Source organism: Sminthopsis crassicaudata, chromosome 2 (assembly GCF_048593235.1).
Source record: "Sminthopsis crassicaudata isolate SCR6 chromosome 2, ASM4859323v1, whole genome shotgun sequence".
Classification (NCBI taxonomy): domain Eukaryota; kingdom Metazoa; phylum Chordata; class Mammalia; order Dasyuromorphia; family Dasyuridae; genus Sminthopsis; species Sminthopsis crassicaudata.
Genome location: NC_133618.1, coordinates 291,325,419 through 291,344,945, shown reverse-complemented (window position 1 = coordinate 291,344,945; position 19,527 = coordinate 291,325,419). Strand labels below are relative to the sequence as shown.

General features: G+C 36.3%; 1 protein-coding gene across 4 annotated transcripts in view; it reads left to right on the top strand.

The window, feature by feature from the left end:
• ASB2 (ankyrin repeat and SOCS box containing 2) overlaps window positions 1–19,527 on the top strand; it is a 259,403-nt gene that overhangs the window by 229,235 nt on the left and 10,641 nt on the right. For all 4 annotated transcript variants that reach the window (XM_074289702.1, XM_074289700.1, XM_074289699.1 and 1 more), the window contains 4 exons: window positions 2,956–3,122; window positions 4,789–4,944; window positions 8,786–9,031; window positions 12,766–12,937. In XM_074289702.1, coding sequence (XP_074145803.1) covers window positions 2,956–3,122; window positions 4,789–4,944; window positions 8,786–9,031; window positions 12,766–12,937 — 741 coding nt within the window. The remainder of the gene's footprint in view (window positions 1–2,955; window positions 3,123–4,788; window positions 4,945–8,785; window positions 9,032–12,765; window positions 12,938–19,527) is intronic.

The window sequence follows — 19,527 nt, the reverse complement described above, 5'->3', positions numbered from 1 at the left end:
TAGGGGAGAATGTTCTCTTCCAGTCTTAGAATTATTTTGTTTCAAACCTTTGCTGCTTAAATGTCCTTTCCAATTTTTTGGTCATCATTTTGAGGTAAGATACATGGGAAGTAAGAATGATAAGACCGAGGAGATGTAAAATTTTAATTCCCTAGAGGAAGAGCAAAAACAGTGATTCAAAGAGGACCATAGTCTGAAGTATGGAATTTCTTTCTTTCTTTCTTTCTTTCTTTCTTTCTTTCTTTCTTTCTTTCTTTCTTTCTTTCTTTCTTTCTTTCTTTCTTTCTTTCTTTCTTTCTTTCTTTCTTTCTTTCTTTCTTTCTTTCTTTCTTTCTTTCTTTCTTTCTTTCTTTCTTTCTTTCTTTCTTTCTTTCTTTCTTTCTTTCTTTCTTTCTTTCTTTCTTTCTTTCTTTCTTTCTTTCTTTCTTTCTTTCTTTCTTTCTTTCTTTCTTTCTTCCTTCCTTCCTTTCTTTCTTTCTTTCTTTCTTTCTTTCTTCCTTTCTTTCTTTCTTTCTTCCTTTTCTTCCTTCCTTCCTTCCTTCCTTCCTTCCTTTTCTTCCTTCCTTCCTTCCTTCCTTCCTTCCTTCCTTCCTTCCTTCCTTCCTTCCTTCCTTCCTTCCTTCCTTCCTTCCTTCCTTCCTTCCTTCCTTCCTTCCTTCCTTCCTTCCTTCCTTCCTTCCTTCCTTCCTTCCTTCCTTCCTTCCTTCTTTTTCTTCCTTCCTTCCTTACCTATCCTTCCTTCCTTCCTTCCTTCCTTCCTTCCTTCCTTCCTTCCTTCCTTCCTTTTCTCCTTCTTTTCTTTTTCTTTTTTAATAGTTTTTATTTACCAGATATATGCATGGGTAATTTTACAACATTGACAATTGTCAAAGATGGAAGGTTGACCAATACAGTTCAATATGTTAAAGTATAAATTAAGTACAATATATGTATACATGACCAAACAGTTGTTTTGCTGTCCAAAAAGAATAGGACTTTGAAATAGTGTACAATTATCCTGTGAAGGAAATCCAAAATGCAGGCGGACAAAATTAGAGGGACTGGGAATTCTATGTAGTGGTTCATAGTCATCTCCCAGAGTTCTTTCGATGGGTGTAGCTGGTTCAGTTCATTACTGCTCTGTTGGAACTGATTTGATTCATCTCATTGTTGAAAATGGCCACGTCCATCAGAATTGATCATCATACAGTATTGTTGTTGAAGTATAAAACGATCTCCTAGTCCTGCTCATTTCACTCAGCATCAGTTCATGTCAGTCTCTCCAGGTCTCTCTGAAATTATCCTGCTGGTCATTTCTTGCAGAACAATAATATTCCATAATATTCATATACCACAATTTATTCAGCCATTCTCCAATTGATGGGCATCCACGTGGTTTCCAGTTTCTGGCCACTACAAAGAGGGCTGCCACAAACATTCTTGCACATGTGGGTTCCTTTCCCTGAAGTATGGAATTTCTTATTCCAACATTCCTAAATAACTTGCATTGTAACATTCAATAAGAAGCTGCCTAGTGGTAGACACAGAGAGCTAGCTTCAAAGCCAGGGAGACTTGAGTTCAAGTCTGTTTTATGACAGCCACTATATATATATGAATCTGGCAAATTACTTACCATGTCCTAGACTGCTGAAAAGGCACTAATCTTCATTTTTAGAGAGAGTTTTCCCTTCTGGGAGTTCCTTAGTATATAGGTCACCTGAATCTCACCCAGAAGAGCCATTTCATTTCATCAGATTGAATGTTCTTATTCAGAGTGAAGGAGAGACAGATTTTAATTTTAATGTCCAAGTTGTAATATTAAAAGTATGCTTATACCCTTCTTGAAGGCCCAATGAATCAAGCAATTATTTAAATTAACACTTGTTTATTAGCCACAAGACTTTGGATTCTCACCCTAAACTGATAACTCAGGGCAATACCTTTAACATCCCCATTAGAATATTAAGCTCGCTCTTATCCCTTGGTACTTGTTGATTGAAAAGACCCTGATGTTGAAAAAGATGGAAGGCTAAAATAGAAGAGGATGTAGAAGATAGATAGAAGCAATGAACATGAACTTGGACAGACTTCAGAGGATAGTGGAGGATAAAAGGGTCTGGTATGCTGTGGTCCATGGTTCACAAAGAGTTAAACATAATTGAATAACAAAAAAAAAAGAAATCAACTTATTTCTATGTTAAAGGAGGGAGATGGGCAGGATAATGTGCAAGGTCTTTTCTACTTTAGCATTTTATGTTCCATAGTCTCATCAATTTTCTAAGGATTCTTCTAACTCTTGACATTCTCTATTCCATGCCTTTCCCCCTTTTAACATTACATTAATGTCAGGGACAGTGCTACTTTTGCATTTTATTTGGCTTGTGCTTAGCACAGTGAATGGCTGGCATATACTAGACACTTAATAAAGCAGGAATTCTTAATCTGGGGTGCATAAACTTGGGTCTTTCTTACCTTTCCAGTACTCTCATACCTTTCTCCCCACTTAGCACCATCATGAGCAATTCAATAATACTTGGTCTCCTTCTTGTTTCCTCCTTTTCCCTTTTAAAAAAACTTACTTTTTTCTTTTTTCCTTCTTGTTTCTTTTATAAGAAATTCCAACTCTTGCCTCTAGAAATTTTCACTAGCTTTCTCTTCATCTCCACCTACTGTTCTTTCTGTTTTCCTTCAAGTTCTAACTAAAATCCTATATTATACAAGAAGCCTTTCCTGAGCTCCCTTTATTCTGATATCTTATCAATTTAGCATGGATATAGCTTGCTTGTACCTAGTAATTTGCATTTTGCCTTCCTCATTAGACTGTGAACTCCTTGAGAGTAAGGAATGTTTTTTTGCCCTTCTCTGTATTCCCTACACAGAGTCTGGATCACAATAGGTGCTTAATGAATGCTTGTTGACTAATTGACTGACTTTTGAGGCAAGCCCATGTTAATGAGTTCTCCTTCTTTTTAAAGAGTCATAGATCCTGTGGTGAAGGCCATTAAGGATGGTGATGAAAATGCCCTAACTTCCATGATCCAGTCAGGCAAAAACCTCTCTGAACCCAACAAGGATGGATGGCTCCCTCTGCATGAAGCTGCCTACTATGGCCAGTTGGGTTGTCTGAAAATATTACAGAAAAGTGAGTTGAAAAAGAATGGTATAATTGCATTAGATGAGGATGTGGGAAGATAGCAGAAAATGGAAGGAAGTAAAAGAAAGGTTGGATTATGCAAAGACACATGTACAGAATCTGTCTCTTTATTTCATATAGTTTATATAATCCAACTATATATGTATATATAGCTATTTGTATATATACAAACAGATACATACATACATACACACATATAAAAAGAAGGGTCCAGTAAGTGATGTAGTGGATAAAACACTGGGCTTGGAATCAGGAAGACTCATCTTCCACTATGGCTTCAGATACTTACTAAGTGTGTGACTCTTGGCAAGTTACTTTGGCAAAAAACCTCTTTGCCTCAGTTTCCTCATCTGTAAAATGAGCTGCAGAAGGAAATAAACCATTCCAGTATCTTTGCCAAGAAACTCCAAATGAGATCACTAAGAGCTGGACATGACTGAACAACATACTTAAAGATATATGATGCACAGCAAATGCAAATGAACATTTATTGATTACTTTTTCGTTATGTATATATACATATGCCCATATACATGCATATGTACATAAATATAAATAAATATATGTGTATTTGTGTGTATGTATGTGTATGTGTAACATACAGTTGTATTTTTTTCTTCATGTATGTATGTGTATGTGTAACATACAGTTGTATTTTTTTTCTTCATCCAACTCCTCTGACTTTTTCTAGACCTCAGTTAAAAAACCCATATTTTAGAAAATTAATGGACTAAATGACTTGCCCACAATCAATCAGTAGATAGTCAGAAGACCTTAAAACACAAGTCTTTCTGACTTTGAGGCCTTCCTATCCACCATGCCATGTCTTGTTTTAGGAAGGAAATAAGCATTTATTAAACATCTATTATGTGACAGGTGCTTTATAATTATTATGTCATTTGATTCTTGCAACTATCCTGGGAAGTAGTTACTATTTATATTCTCAATGAGTTTGAATTTGAACTCACTTCTTCCTGATACAAGGCCCAGTACTCTATCCATTTTACCTTTTAGATATCACTGCTTTAGAGATGAGTTGTTATTATTAAATCTTTAGGTTTCCGTTCTCTAATCTATCAAATTCAGGATAACTTTTTATTCTGAGGTCTGGTATGAGACAACATTAAATAATGTATATGAAAACATTGGGATAATTAGAAGCATTAGACAAATGTTAATACAACATATCAGTTCATTTCATGCACTTTCTTAAATGTTTTTCCTTGAAATCTAAGCCACTCATTAATAAGTAATATGGGCTGTTTTCCAAATGTTTAGTTTAAGGTGTCACAAAATCACAAAATTCTTAGTACAGTCAGTAAAACTTACAGCTGCACTAAGATTTTTGGACATCCTGTAAATATGGATGTTGTTATTCAATTGTGTTCAACTCTGTGACTCCACTTGGTGTCTTCTTGGAAATTATATACTGGAGTAGTTTGCTATTTTCTTCTCCAGCTCATTTTACAAATGAGGAAATTGAGGCAGACAAGGTTAAGTGACTTGCCCAGGACCTCACACAGTTAATAATTATCTGAGGCTAGAACTGATCTCAGGAGGTAGAAACTTCCTGGTTCTAAGCCCATGTTCCATCCACAGTATCACCCCGGGTGAGTTTTGTTAATAATGATCTTTCAAATGGTCTTTCCTCTAGCATATCCTGCTGTTATTGATCAACGCACCCTTCAGGAAGAAACAGCCCTTTACATAGCAACCTGCAGAGGAAACCTAGATTGTTTACTGACCCTTTTACAATGTGGAGCTGAACCGGATATTTCTAACAAGTCCCGAGAGACCCCACTGTATAAAGGTGAGTACCTAAAGTACTAGAATGCAATGAAAATGATGCTGCAATGAACACTCCGGAAATCAAATTTCCAAATGCATATTATTCCTTTCAAAGAAGGTTTTAGTTTAAAGTGGCTGTTCAAAGACATCCTAAACTCCTAAGGTGTAATTGACTTTTGAATGCAGGGATCCAGGAATTCCTTTTGCAACATCTCCCCCAAGTGGTCATTCATCCTTTGCAGAAAAATGGCAGGCAGCTCATGCTCTCACAAAACACTTCAGTTCTATGCTGGCTCTTTTTGATAACAATTTGAGCCAAATTTTGCAGCCACAGAATTTTCTATCCATTGGTTATGCTGCAATTCTCTGAAGCCACACTGAGCAAATAGAATCCTTTCCCCCATCAATATTAGTCCTAATCATATTAGCCAATCAGGTTACATTAAGTTTTCAAATTAAACATTCAACTGCTAGGTGGTACATGAGCTAGGTTGTAAGATTTGGAGTCAGGAAGGCCTAAGTTCAAATCCAACCTTATAGACTGATTAAGTTGTCACTGAACTTCTCAGCCTCAGTTTCCTCATCTGTAAAATGGGGTTAATTCTAACACCTAATAAAACTTTGTTGTAAAGAATAAATGAGATAACAAATAAAGGCCTTAACAAACCTTAAAACTCGGGCAATTATTATTCAAATTCCATTTTCATTTTGAGACCCTTTACCATCCTGGTCATACTCCTCTGGACATGTTATTACTTGACAATGTTTATGTTAACATCTGGTGACCAGAAATGAACACAATCCTTCAACTGTGGTCTCATCTTCCTCTTTTGTACCCTCTACATCTGTTAATGCAGAGTAAGATCACTTCACTTTTTTGGCTTCAAAAGCTACACTGTTTATTACTATTGATATTTCAATCCTAAAGTTGGGTTTTTGGAACCCAGGTGCACTTCTTTAATTTTATCCACTGAATTTCATCTTGTCAACCCTAGGCAGTCATGCAAAACCATTGAGCATTTGTTATTTTATTTCTAAACTATTTTGCAGAATAATATGTTATTAATCTTCATTAATATTATCCAACATGGGGCAGCTAGGTGGCGCAGTGGATAGAGCACCAGCCTTGAATTCAGGAGGTCAGGGGTTCAAATCTGGTCCCAGACACTTAACACTTCCTAGCTGTGTGACCCTGGGCAAGTCACTTAACCCCCAGCCTTAGGGGAAAAAAATAATTATCCAACACAAAGGACACATTAATACTTATTCTTAAAATAATTACAATGTAACTAGCTATTAATTATAATAGCTAATCATTTTGATATTGGTTATTGATATCAATATTACTGTATATAATAATATGTTAGTTGCCATTATTTTCTAAGCTTCAGGTTTATGTCATCTACATACAAATCATTGATACAAATGTTGAAAAGAATAAGGCTATGGATGGATACTTATAATATGCCGTTAGAAACATTCTTCCAGGTTGAAATAATCACCACTATTTATTTATTTTGCACACCTAACTATGAACCCAACCTTTATTTCTTTTCCTAGTTCATAAGTATACTAATTAATAGTTTGGTCACAATCTGCCAAAAATTTTGTGCAGGATGTCTCTGTTTCATTCATTCATTCATTCATTCATTCATTCATTCATTCATAAGACATTTATCAAATGGCTATGTTCTTTATAAGATGGTAAGAAAGATTCAAAAAAAGGAAGATTTGGTCTCTGCTTTTAAGGATCTTACTTTCTAATTAGGATGATAAAATAGGTAAACAAGTAAACATAATATATAAGCAGCATGAATCTGGGTTCAAATCCTATCTCATTAGCTATGTGACTGAGGAAATCACTTGATCTCTGGGCCTTAACTGTTGATCTTTAAAGTTAGGGGATTGAGGTTAAATGTTCTCTGAGATCCCCTTTACCTCTAAGTTTAGAATTTTACAATGCTCAGAGGAAAAAAGGAAATAGGATTTTATCAAACACCTACTGTGCCAGGCACTATGCTGAGTGCTTTACAAATATGATCCTATTTGATCCTCACAACAATGCTAGAAGGTAACTGCTATTATTATACCCATTTTACAGTTGGGGAAATTGAGGTAAACAGAGGTCAGGTAACTTAGCTAGTCAGATTTGAACTTAGGCCTTTTAGTCCCAGCATTCTAACTATTGTTCTTCCTAATTCTAGGAAACAAAAATTCCTTCTGGTTAAATAGATGAGAGGATTGTGAAAATCAAGGATTATTGATAATTGATAATATTGATAATACACCATTTCTACCTTCTGGAATTGTGGAATTTAGAACTGGGAGGGGACAGTAGAAGTCATTTCATGTAATTTCATTTAACTAAGGCGGTAACTGAGGTCCAGAGGGGAAATGCCTTGCCTAATGTCACAAATGACAAAATGTCAAAATCACCATCTTCTTTTTTAAACCAGGGCTCTATTCTTGCCCCTAGTCCAAAATTTACCCATTATTTGAGATCCAATTTTAAGTCCTTCCTCCTCCATAAAGTCAATAAATATTAACACTTGGGAATATAATATTATTATAATATAATATAATATTAACATCTAGGGAATATAATGAAAGAGAAAAATTGATTCCTGTTCTCAAGGGACTTACAATCTAATATGGGAGGTAACAGAAAACAAAACTGTAGATAATCAAGAAAAGAGGCATCCGTGTTGAGGAATATAAAGAAAGTTATCTTGCAGAAGGAAGCACTTTAACTGAGTCTTGAAGGAGCCCAGGAAACCTGGAAGCATGAGATGAGAGAGAGGAGTCTAATCAAGGGGGATAACCAGTGAAATATACAATTGAGAGCTGGAGTGTTTGTGGTGCTCATTAATTCACAGTTGTTCTCTGGATTCTTTGTACTTCCTGTCTATGACAATAATGTACTTTTTTTGTGATTTCTCTTGAAATTTTTTTGAGTATCATTTTAAAAAATCTTCTCACATTGCTACTTTCCTTTTCATATACTTACATCTTTTTTCCTAAGAATATCATAAAGTAATCAGAGTTGTGGATCACAAAGTCATACTTCTGGGAATGTTGATTCTAGCATCTTGGTTTCCTTATACATAGTATATAATCATTCAGTATCTCATAAAATTCTGATCATGTGAACACTACAAATAAAAAGACTTAATTAGCAATAATACATTTACTGAATTAAAAGGAACAAATATCTTTTAGAGCTTCTGTTTTAGTTAAATTAGTAGTTGTTACTGGAGTAAGATTCCATTTATTTTAATATCTTGTATAGCCTCAAAATTCATGTGATAAATTGTGAAAATATAAAGGAGTCCTTAATAATCTCTGAGGTAGAAGTATAACCAATAAATCTTCACTCTCCTATCTCCTAAATAAATAGATAAACAAACTAGCAATTGTATTTGGTAGCCTTAATGGTAGGATAGGGATGCTCCATAGACACTTAATTCTAACAGATTATAACCTTCATGAGGACAAGGAGACTGTCTTTTCCAAATTATTTTTCTCTCCCAATACTTTTTATACAGTAAGTGCTTAAGAAATATTTTTAATTTGAGAAAAATGTGTGAACAGAATGAAATTACTCCCATGGCTAGATCTAGCCCAGAACCCAGATTCCCAAGTTCTATAATTATAGATAATATTAGACCATAAGCATTAAGTTTCTTAGAGAAACTTGTGGATCACTGGGAAGACCCTCATAAACCTCCAATGGTCTCAAGCAACTTTCTGAAACTCATTTCTTTAGAGGACCAACCCTTTCCCAGCAGACTTTGTTTTCAGGTGACAGACCCATCTCCTATGGTCATCATTCTGCTGAGTGATTTGCATTTTTCCTGGTACAGCTTGTGAGCGGAAGAATGTGGAAGCTGTTAGGATGCTTGTGCAATATAATGCGGATACCAACCATCGATGCAACCGGGGATGGACTGCTCTCCATGAATCCGTGGCCCGGAATGACTTGGAAGTCATGGAAATTCTCGTGAGTGGAGGTGCCAAGGTGGAATCCAAGAATGCATACGGCATTACCCCTTTATTTGTGGCTGCCCAGAGTGGACAGCTGGAGGCACTGAGATTTCTGGCCAAGCATGGTAAGTGGAAGCATGACCCTAAGTAAGAGAATCAAAGCATTTTGGAAATGAGAGGGACATTATCTTTGAATCATAGAATTTGAGATCTGGAAGGCAGCTAGGTGGTGGAGTGGGATAGAGATCCGAGTCTGTTATCAGGAAGATCAAAGTTCAGATTTGAATCCAAACTCTTACTAGTTATGTCACTTTACCTTGGAATATCTGAATTTCTTCAACTGTAAAATGAGAATAATAATAGTATATAGCTCCCAGGGTGGTTCTGGTGGTCAAATGAGATATTTGTAAAGTACTTTGCACAGTCCTCAGGACACAGTAGATGTTTACTAAATAAACAACTTTTTAAAGCTTTTGTAACCAGCAGTTGCTATTATCTGGTAAGGTTTGGAGGTTTAGGGTAGAAAGCAAAAATGAAAGTAAGAGACTTAGATAAGTGGTCAAGGGAGATTCTTTCTAGATCATACCTTTCTCTTTCCACTAGATAGCTAAGGAGGCACAGCATGATGTTCCTTTGATTTACATCTCTGTCCTTGGTGAGAGACAGTAGATTTCATGAAGTGCCTGCATTTAAAATCACATCTGAATCAGGTTTAAAAAGGGAAAAGAAAGGAAAAAGTCCAGATCCATTTTGGTTCTGTGTTTTGGGAAGCATATAAAATGATTAATAATCAAACCTATAAGATTTTTTTTACTTGTATCCCAGAATCCTTTAGGTAGGATGCCCCCAATTCTTTTGAAATAAGGTGCAGATTTCTACTGTTTGTTTGAATTCTGTATATTTCCAGCTATCTACTAGCTTCCTCCATTTCATTCTTCCATTTATTTGTCATAGTAAACTTATGGTCAATTGTAGTTTTAATATGAAACTAAAAAAATAAATCAGGAAATAGAAACAGGTGAAAGAGATAGGGAAAACCATAGACAATGCACTTCTAGGAATGGCACTTGAGAGGGAGTTGGGGGAGTTCAACCTTTAGCAGCTTTTCCACAGTTTTCATAGAGAGGTCACAGGTAAAATAATAAGACAAGAAAGCTCTACTAGTATTAATATCTTTGTTAGTTTCCATTCAAAACAGCTGCTATCATACTTCATTCCATTCCAAAACCTGAACCTCTTCTGCTACAGACTATCTGGAAAACCTCTTGGCCACAAAACAAAGTCTTCCCGTTGGCTCAAATCTTTGCAATTATACTCATTTTCTTCCAGGACGAGGAGAAAGTGCTATCTTTCCAAGATTACAATTTCCAGAGCTTATACTTTCAAGACATTTTTCCCACCAGAAAGAGAAATCAGTACGAAATCTACTTACGACTCATGTTTTATATGTTTGTTATTGTGTTTGGCAGCTAGATGGCCCAGTGATAGAGTGCTAGGCCAGGAGTCAGGAAGGCCTGAGTTCAAAACTGACCTTAGACACTTCCTAGCTGTGTGATCCTGGTCAAGTCACTTAACTCTGTTTGCGTCAGGATCCTTATCTGTAGAATTAGCTGGAGAAGAAAATGGCAAGTCATTTCATTATCTTTGGCAAGCAAACTTCAAATAGGATCACAAAGTGTCAAAAACAAGTGAAAAATGATTGAGCAAATATAATGAAGTCAGATCAAAAGAAATCTAGTGCTATTAGAATGTAACTTTCATGGGTAGAGGGACAATGTTTTCTTCAAACTATTTTGATGGACTAGATCTGTTAGAGCTTAATTTCTCTAAAGTTTCTAAGCCTAAGAATCTTAGGAAAGAAAGTACCAACTAGGTTTTACAAATGAGGAAATTAAATTTTAGGAACACTATAGAACTTGCTCAAGTTTACATCATTAGTAAATGGTGAAGCTAAGATTTGAGCCTGAGTTTCCTAGATTCTTGAATTCAGATTTCTAAGGTTCCAAAGGTGGAAAAAACAAAACCAAACAAAACCTCAATGTGGGTGCAAATGAATTCTCAGAGGTTAGTTTTTCAATCCAATATTCCATAAATCATCAATTATTTTTTTTCCTTCTTAATAAAATGTCCTTTTTTGCTCATTACCATCCCCATACTATTTCTAGCTCTGACATTTTAAAATTGCCAAACATGGCCCGGGCATTTGGGTCAAGGGAATGTAAGAGTTGGCAGGCAGCTTTTATGCTTGGAGAAACATCTGATGGGTTTAGCAAACATCTGAGCAGAGCAGAAAGATTTGTTCACTGGTTTAGGACAAATATGTACTGGACAGTTGGAGACAGAGGCAGAGGAGTGGGTCCCTAGAGCTAAGGAAGTGGGATTGTGGAGGACAGCAGCACATGTTAGATGATGTCAAGAGTCAGGTATATTATAGATAAAAATACTCTTGAATTCTATGTGCATTTTTCTTCCCACCCCCATACCTTCACATGCTATATATATTTATAAATAAAAGCATTTTTCTTGGGTGGGTGAACAACTTGTCTGATGAGGATGAAGTTTTTAATGGAAATCGATAAAGAGGCCTTTCATGTTGTGTTTTGAGTTTTAAAATTAGAAAGGGCCATTCAATTCAATTCAGTTCAATTCATTAAGCATTTAAGTGCCATTTGTTATATTATTGTTCAGGTATTTTTTTCCCAGTCATGTCTGACTGTTTGTGACCCCATTTGAGATTTTCTTGCAAAGATACTGGATTGGTTTGCCATTTCCTTCTCCAGCTCATTTTACAGATGAGGAAATTGAGGCAAACAGGGTAAAGTGATTTGTCCAGGGTCCCATACCTACTAAGTATTTGAGATCATATTTGAAAACAGGTCTTCCTGATTCCTGTCTCAGGACCCACTGCAACAGTAACTGCCCATTTCATTGTAGGGGACAGCTATTAAAAAAGGCCCAGACACAGGAGATAGAATATTGTGTGCTAGAAAAGTAAATGGACTTGATTATAAAGAATGTAGAGGTACAAAGGGACTATGGTGTGAAGTACTTTAAATATTAAAGAACTTTATATTTGATTCTGCAGAAAATAGAAAACCACTGAATTTATTGAATAGGGTTACTTGCTCAGATCTACACTTGGGAAAAAGTCATTTTGGTAACTGAGTGGAGATTGGAGTAGGGGGAGACTCAAAGCAAATAAATCATTTTGAAGGTTATTGCAACAGTCCAGGGGATAGGGACAGATAGTTGGCACAGTGAATAGAGCACTGGTCTTGAAGTCAGGAAAATCTGAGTTCAAATTCAGCTTCAGACACTTAATAGTCATGTGATCCTGGGCAAGTAATTAACCCCAATTGCCTCCAGCCCCCTCTCCTCCCCCCCAAAACAATCAAAAATAGTTCAAGGAAAGATTGAACCTTTGGTCGAAAGTCTCACCCATGATGTAACTGTTTGAGTCAAGGGGACTTAACTGAAACAATAAAATTGGGCAATTGATTGCACATTTGGATGAATGGCAGTGAGGAAGTAAAGGGGATACTAAATAGAACTGTAATTTGAACCTTGGTTTTATGGGTTCAAATTCAGTGTATTTCTCCTGGTTTCAAGGCCAATATCCATGGGGACTCCCAGGTCAATGGGAATGTGAGGCCTTAAATTACTACTACTATAATGTATATGTGTTCATCAAATGTACTTTCTTCTTAGATGGGAGAGACCTGAGAACCTGACAGGAAGAAAAAAGATAATAAAAAAATAGGACAGATCAGGAAGTAATATCCCCCAAAAGACTTTTGTCCCCTCCACAATTTTGCCAACATCTTCCAATCATTAAACCAATCCTTTTGATCCTGGCTAGGTGCGGACATTAATACTCAGGCCAGCGACAGTGCCTCAGCCCTCTACGAAGCATGTAAAAATGAACATGAAGATGTGGTGGAGTTCCTCTTGTCTCAGGGAGCAGATGCCAACAAAGCCAATAAGGATGGGTTGTTACCTCTTCATATTGCTTCCAAACGAGGCAATTACAAGTGAGTTGATAACACCTTATTTCTCTTACACCCCCATCTCCCTCTCCATCTCTCTTTCTACTGCTCTGTCCTAGAGAATTAATCATTGAACTGACAGAGGAACAAAATTCTTCTCTCTGGAGTTGGAATAAAAGGGAACTGTTACTGATTCCATTATCCTATAAATTGCACATAGATGAGAACCTTACACTTAGGGATCAACACTGCCTTATGTGGGTAGGAAGGGGAGAATCATTCAGAGGATCATTAGATGTCAGAGTGAGAAGAAACTTTAGGAATTCCAGAGGTTCTTAACAATTGTGTGTGTGTGTGTGTGTGTGTGTGTGTGTGTGTGTGTGTGTGTGTGTGTGTTGTGGGTCCTTTTGTCAGTCTATTTGTACAAAAGCTTTTTAATTTAATATAATGAAAATTACCTATTTTGCATTTTGTAATTTTCTCTAACTTTTGTTTGATCAAGAATTTTTCCCTTTCCAATAAGTATGATTGGTAGATTATTTTTTGCTCTTCTAAGTTACTTATAGTTCCCCTTTAATTATCTAAAATTATACACCCATTTAGTCTTTATCTTGATACACGGCATGAGGTGTTAGCCTATATCTAATTTGTGTCCTATTGTTTTCCAGTTTTTCCAGCAATTTTTGTCAAATAGTGAGTTTTTATCCCAGAAGCTATGGGTTCATTATGCACTAGGTTACTATGGTTATTGATTACTGTGTCTTTTGCCTCTAATCTATTCCACTGATCCACTTCTCTATTTCTTAGCCAGTATCAGATAGTTTTGAGGGTTAGTGTTTTATGATATAGTTTCAGATCTGATATTGCTAAGCCACTTTCCTTTGTATTTTTTCATTAATTTCTTTGATATTCTTGATTTTTTTTGTTCTTCTAGATTAATTTTGTTTTTTAGTTCTATTCTTTTGGAAGTCTGATGAAGTTATGGATTCTTCAGAATAACAATTTTAAGTACATAAAAATAAAATGTAAGGGATGACAAATGAAATTAATTATATTTAAATACAGTTATCAAAATATAAACCCCCCCCAACAATTTCATGGACCTCATGATCCTGGAGTCAGGCTCCCACATCAATTCTGCTGCTGTTAGGGACTTACACCAGAACTTCCCAGACATTCTGATTCCTTCTCTATGGAGGGGTCCCAGGTATTGAGATGGGTAGTTCTGCCCAAAGGCCCAGGGTAAAATATGTGGGATCAGTATGATCCTGTCCCAGGAGCTGAAGAGGTTGTAGAATGGTGTGTATATAATACATTCATGATATTAGGTGAAACCAAATGTCCACCTGGCTCAAATATAGTGTCTGAACTTTCTAAACCAGCTCCCCCCAGAAGATTCTGTTGTTGTTGTTCAGTCAATCTGGCTCTTTGTGAACCCTTGGACCATAGCATGCCAGATCCTTTTGCCCTCCATTCTCTTGAAGATTGTCCATAATTCACATTCATTATTTTCATTACACTATCTGTCCATCTCATCCTCTGTCATCCCCTTTCTCTTTTGTCTTATTATTACTGAAAAACTAACAACAAAAAAAATTACATTCAACTAATCCTAAATGTTGAAATGGTGGAAGGCAACCCAAATGATTATGGCAACCCAAAAAACATGTCTGTGATCTTGAATTAAATGTGTTAGGAGATGCATAGCTTCCAGGAATAAGGGAATGGTAGTCCTTTTGGATTCAGCTCTGGGATATTGTGTTTAATTTTAGATATCATATTTTTGTTGTTGTTTTGTTTGTTGTTGTTCAATCATGTCTGACTCTTTGTTATCCCATTTGGAGTTTTCTTGGCAAAGATATTGAAGTGGGTTGCCATTTCCTTCTCCAGTTCATTTTGCAGGAAAGGAAACTAATTGTCAGTTGAATTTCCTGAAGAAAAATGTAAATATTAATAATTTTTTGCTATTGTTTTATGACAGTACTTTTTTGGTAGAGAAATACATTGCATCAAATTTCATTTATCTGTGTTAATGAAGGCAGGTATGGTTAAATTGTTTAAAATACTAGATGATGGCAAAAGGTTTTGGAATGCTTTCAGAGACAGACTTGTAAATTAATTTGCTCATTCATTCTTAAAGTTACAAAGAGGTTCTGATCTGCTTTGGCAGAGGTAACTGCTCCCTATCCCATTAAAGACAGCAAAAACAATTAAAAAAAAAGCCTAAAACAATGCAAAACATCTTGCTGGACACAGTGATATACCATGTTCAGATAAGATGATTTCTTTATTCCTTATGCACCTCAGTGTCTGACCCTTAGATACCTTCTAATTTGACCCAGCTGATCCCAGTTGTTTGACAATGGCTAGGGACTTAATCAAAATTTGCAAAATGGTCAGTGGACTCAGATATTCTTCTGTAGTTTCCTAATTTCCATCTACAAGTTTTCCTTACTTTAAGCAAGTTGGATACGTGAAAATCCATATACACCCAAAATGTATGAGGATGGACACAATTCTTTGTTTTACATGTATGTCCTGGGCAGGAATCTTTTAGATATCAGCATCTCCTAATATGTTTATGATATGATTCAATTTAGAAACTGACTCACACAGAACTTTGGAGACATTTCAGTTGTGGAAAGTTGATTGTATTTGGGTTGGATGAAGTTAGCATGACTTAGTGGATGGACCATTGCTCTTGAAATCAGGAAGACTACGATTCAAATATTTGCCTCAGGTACTTGCTAGCTGTGTGACTTAACCACACTCTGAACCTCTTCTGCAAAAGGAAAGGGTCAGAGTCAGGGGCTTCTAAGGTCACTTCCAGCTCTCTCAGTCTATGAGTCTGTGAATCTCCTGACAAGCTTGACTTATGCGCTCTTCTTAGACTCATTCTTGGCTCAAAGCTCTTTCCATAGTTATAATTAATATAATTAATGACAAAGTCTTATTCTATCACAGCTCAGAGGTCAAGTACAGACCTGATATTTTTTCACTGGTGTGAAATGAAGCGTTAACACACTATCTCCCAAGCAGCCAGCACCACATGTTTTTTAGAAATGACTGGTCACTGTGCCAAGTAGACAATCATTATTAACTGCTCTGGTATTTGGAATGATATCCTCCATGGTGACCCCTCAGGAGGTACACAAATTTAGTGTAATTTTGTAAGAATGTCCCTTATAGACCTTCAGAAGTAAAAGCATGAAGGCTGGATAACATAAAAATCACAATATTTTCACTGAGGGAAGCGTCCTTTTCATTTCTATGGTGTTTGGCTCTTTCCTGAGCTAAGATTCTCATCTTAACAGAGATCAAATGAGATGTTTGTAAAGCTCTTAGCACAGTGTTAGACACTTAGTAGGCAATTAATAAATGCTTGTTGATCTTTCTGTTGTTCTAAGATATCTTCCTATTATTACATTCGTTGGTTCTGTTTCCCAAGTTTCCACCTATTGGTGTTTCTCACTTGAAACAGATTGATTTATGAAAATCCTTATTCACACAAAAGACTCATTAGGGTCATTCTTTACTTTCTAGGTTTTTCCACAGGGTTTCTGTAAATCTCCATGGTGCTTCTCCAGTATGCTTACAATATGAATCATTTTATAAAAATTTAATTTATACACAGCTTCCTTCATCTATTGTTGCCCAGTGAGGTCCTTCCATAAAAGATAGAAACATTACTTACTGTCAAATACTCCAAATAGCTAATAGTAAAATGGAGAACTAGAAAAAAAGAGAAGGAAGGCATGTGTACTCCCTGCTCATATCTCTAGAGGTTAAGAAAAGGCCAGGCAATATTTTCTTGGGAGAATGCTCAAGGACCAATTATATTTTTGTGTACAGATAAGCTTCTAGTGGGAAACTTTATTTTTGTTTTATTTTCCCTAGAGGGGAAAAATGCTGAAGGTTTTCAAGGGGTATTCAATGTCATTCTCCCATTTAAAATGGAAAACCCTAGCAATGTGTCCTCCCTCTCTCCTAAGATGAGAAAAGAACTGATACATAGTTTCTGCATCAGAACAATGGGGAGTATAATACTTATACTATGTATAATATGTAGGAATCACATTCTATAGTATAATATACATACACACACATTAGAGAACTATCAAGAACTTTAGAGAACCAACTAAGATTCAGATATGGAGAAACTACTTGTCAATGGTCATAGACCTATTAAATGGAATAGATTACCCTCCAGGTGTCTTCAATAATGCTCTGAATCTGAGAAGTTGTGGATAGAACAGATGCTTGGGGCATCTGGGTGATGCAGTGGATAGAGAAATAAACTGAGAATCAGGAAGATTAATTTTCCTGAGTTCAAATCTATGCTTAATAGTTACGTAATCCTGGGCAAATCACTTTATCCTATTTGCCTCAATTTCCTCATTTGTAAAATGGACTTGAGAAAGACATGACAAACCATTCCTGTATGTTTACCAAGAAAACCGCCAAATGCCATGACAAAGAGTAGAACAAGAGAAAAATTACTCAATAGTCAGTGATAATAAACTCACAATTGAACAATAACAACAAAGATTTTAGCTTATATTCCACCTCTGATATTTGATTCCTGGCAAGTCATTTACTTTTTGGGCCCCAGTTTTCCTTATCTACAAAGTGAGGGCGTTGGATTTGATGGTCTATAAGGTGCCTTCCAGGTTTGTCTCTACGATCCTGTGATCCCTGCTAACCCCTGCCTGGACAGAGAGAGCCCTCTGGCCCCAAACAGTGGGTGCTTGGGGAATGTTATGGCTATGACAAAACATTTGTTAGGAATGGCTGAGGGCCAGGCCCACAGCACCCGGCCCTTCCTCCTTTGACCGCCACCTTTGCGGGTCTAGATCAAACCTCCTGAGTTTGCACAAACAGAAATTATAAGGCCATGAATCCCCCTGAGTGGGTAAATTTCCTTTGTAGGTTTTAAAGATTGATTTGTGAAATAACAGCCTGAGATCCCAATAATAATACTTTCTTCTGGTGTCATAGTGTGAGACTTAATGGTGTTGGGTTTCAAGGGGGCCAGAGAAAATTCATTTTGCCAGGACTTGGGTAAGCTGGGAAACTGTTTGCGGGGCATCTGCTCCATGAACTGTTCTTGCCCTTCACTGAAATGTGTGAAAAGATGTAGTCACCTGAGATTAGGGTCAGATTAGGAATCTGCATTCCTCAACGGGCCCTTGTCTGTTGGCCATTGGCAGAGAATCTAAAATTATAGAATGTGAGTCCTAGAATTATATAATCTCAAAATCACAGAATCTTAAAATCTTATCTTTGAATCACTTTCCTTTTTCAGTATATTCCTTTCTTCCTCCTTTCCCCCTCACCACTTAGAGATACATACTTTAAAGTGAAGTATAAAACAAAGGGCAGTGCAGTGGATAATCTCCTAAACCTACAGTCAGGAAGACTCTTTTTTTTTTTTTTTTTTTTTTTGCATTCAAATTTGGACACTTTCTATCTATGTGTGACTTTGAGCAAGTCACTTAAACCTCTTTGCCTCAATTTCCTCATCTGTCAAATGAGCTGGAGAAAGAAATAGCAAAATTACTCTAGTGTCTTTGCCAAATCGGGTCATCAAGAATTAGACATGAATAAAACAAAACAAAACTAAAAAATGGGGAGTGTCCTTGTGATTCCATTGGTATAGGGAACTCTACCAATGTAAGTCAGCACTTTCTCTACAATTTATAACCTTAGAAAAATATTTAGAACACTAAGAAGTTGAATGACCAGGACAGGGTCATACAGCCATGAGCTAGATCTTTCAAAGTTATTTTTCTACATAATATTATTATTACATAGATTATTTTATTTTACTCTGTCTCAATTTGTACAAGTCTTCCCAAAAGCCACACACTCAGAGGTGAGATGTGAACCCAGGTTGCCCAGCTTGAAGTTTAGCTCTCTTTTCATAGTACTACCTTGCCTTTAATTAAGCATAAAAAAGAGAGGAAGAAAAAAGCAGTCAGTTAAAACCAATCAACATATCAACCAGCTTGCACCCACATAGTCCTTCAACTCTGCAAAAGAAGGATGCAGAACCATAACATCTTATAATGAGAGAATGTTATTACCTTCCAAGTCATTTGGTATAGTCTTCAGCCTAATGAAACCACTTTCTCTATATTATTCTTGACACGTAGCAATTTGGCTTCTGCTTAATTACTTCCAGTCATGGGGAACTCATTACCTACTAAGACAAATTCAGCACCATTGGACATTCCTGAGTTAGATATTTTGACCTCTCATCAGGAAAAGGTCTATTGTGAGCTATTCCTCTGGAGAAATTAATCATAATTATATTTTTACCAATACTGAAAAAAGATTGATTTTTCAATCAGAGGACTTTTACTTGTGTAATGATGTATAAATAACTTAACCTTCTGGGCTTTTATTTTCTCATCTGTAAATTTGGATAGGTCAGATTAGATGACCTTGGAAATCCCTTTCAGCTCAAGGTCTTTGTTCCTATAACTTTTCTTTGAGAAAAAACAAAAGTCCAAAGAGAACCACTGATTCAAAGTTTCCTCTGCTTACCACCTTGCCATTTCTGAAAAAAAAATTCATTGAGCGGGAGTATTGCCTCCCTTCTCTTAATGCAGGTATAACCCTCTCTCTTTGAT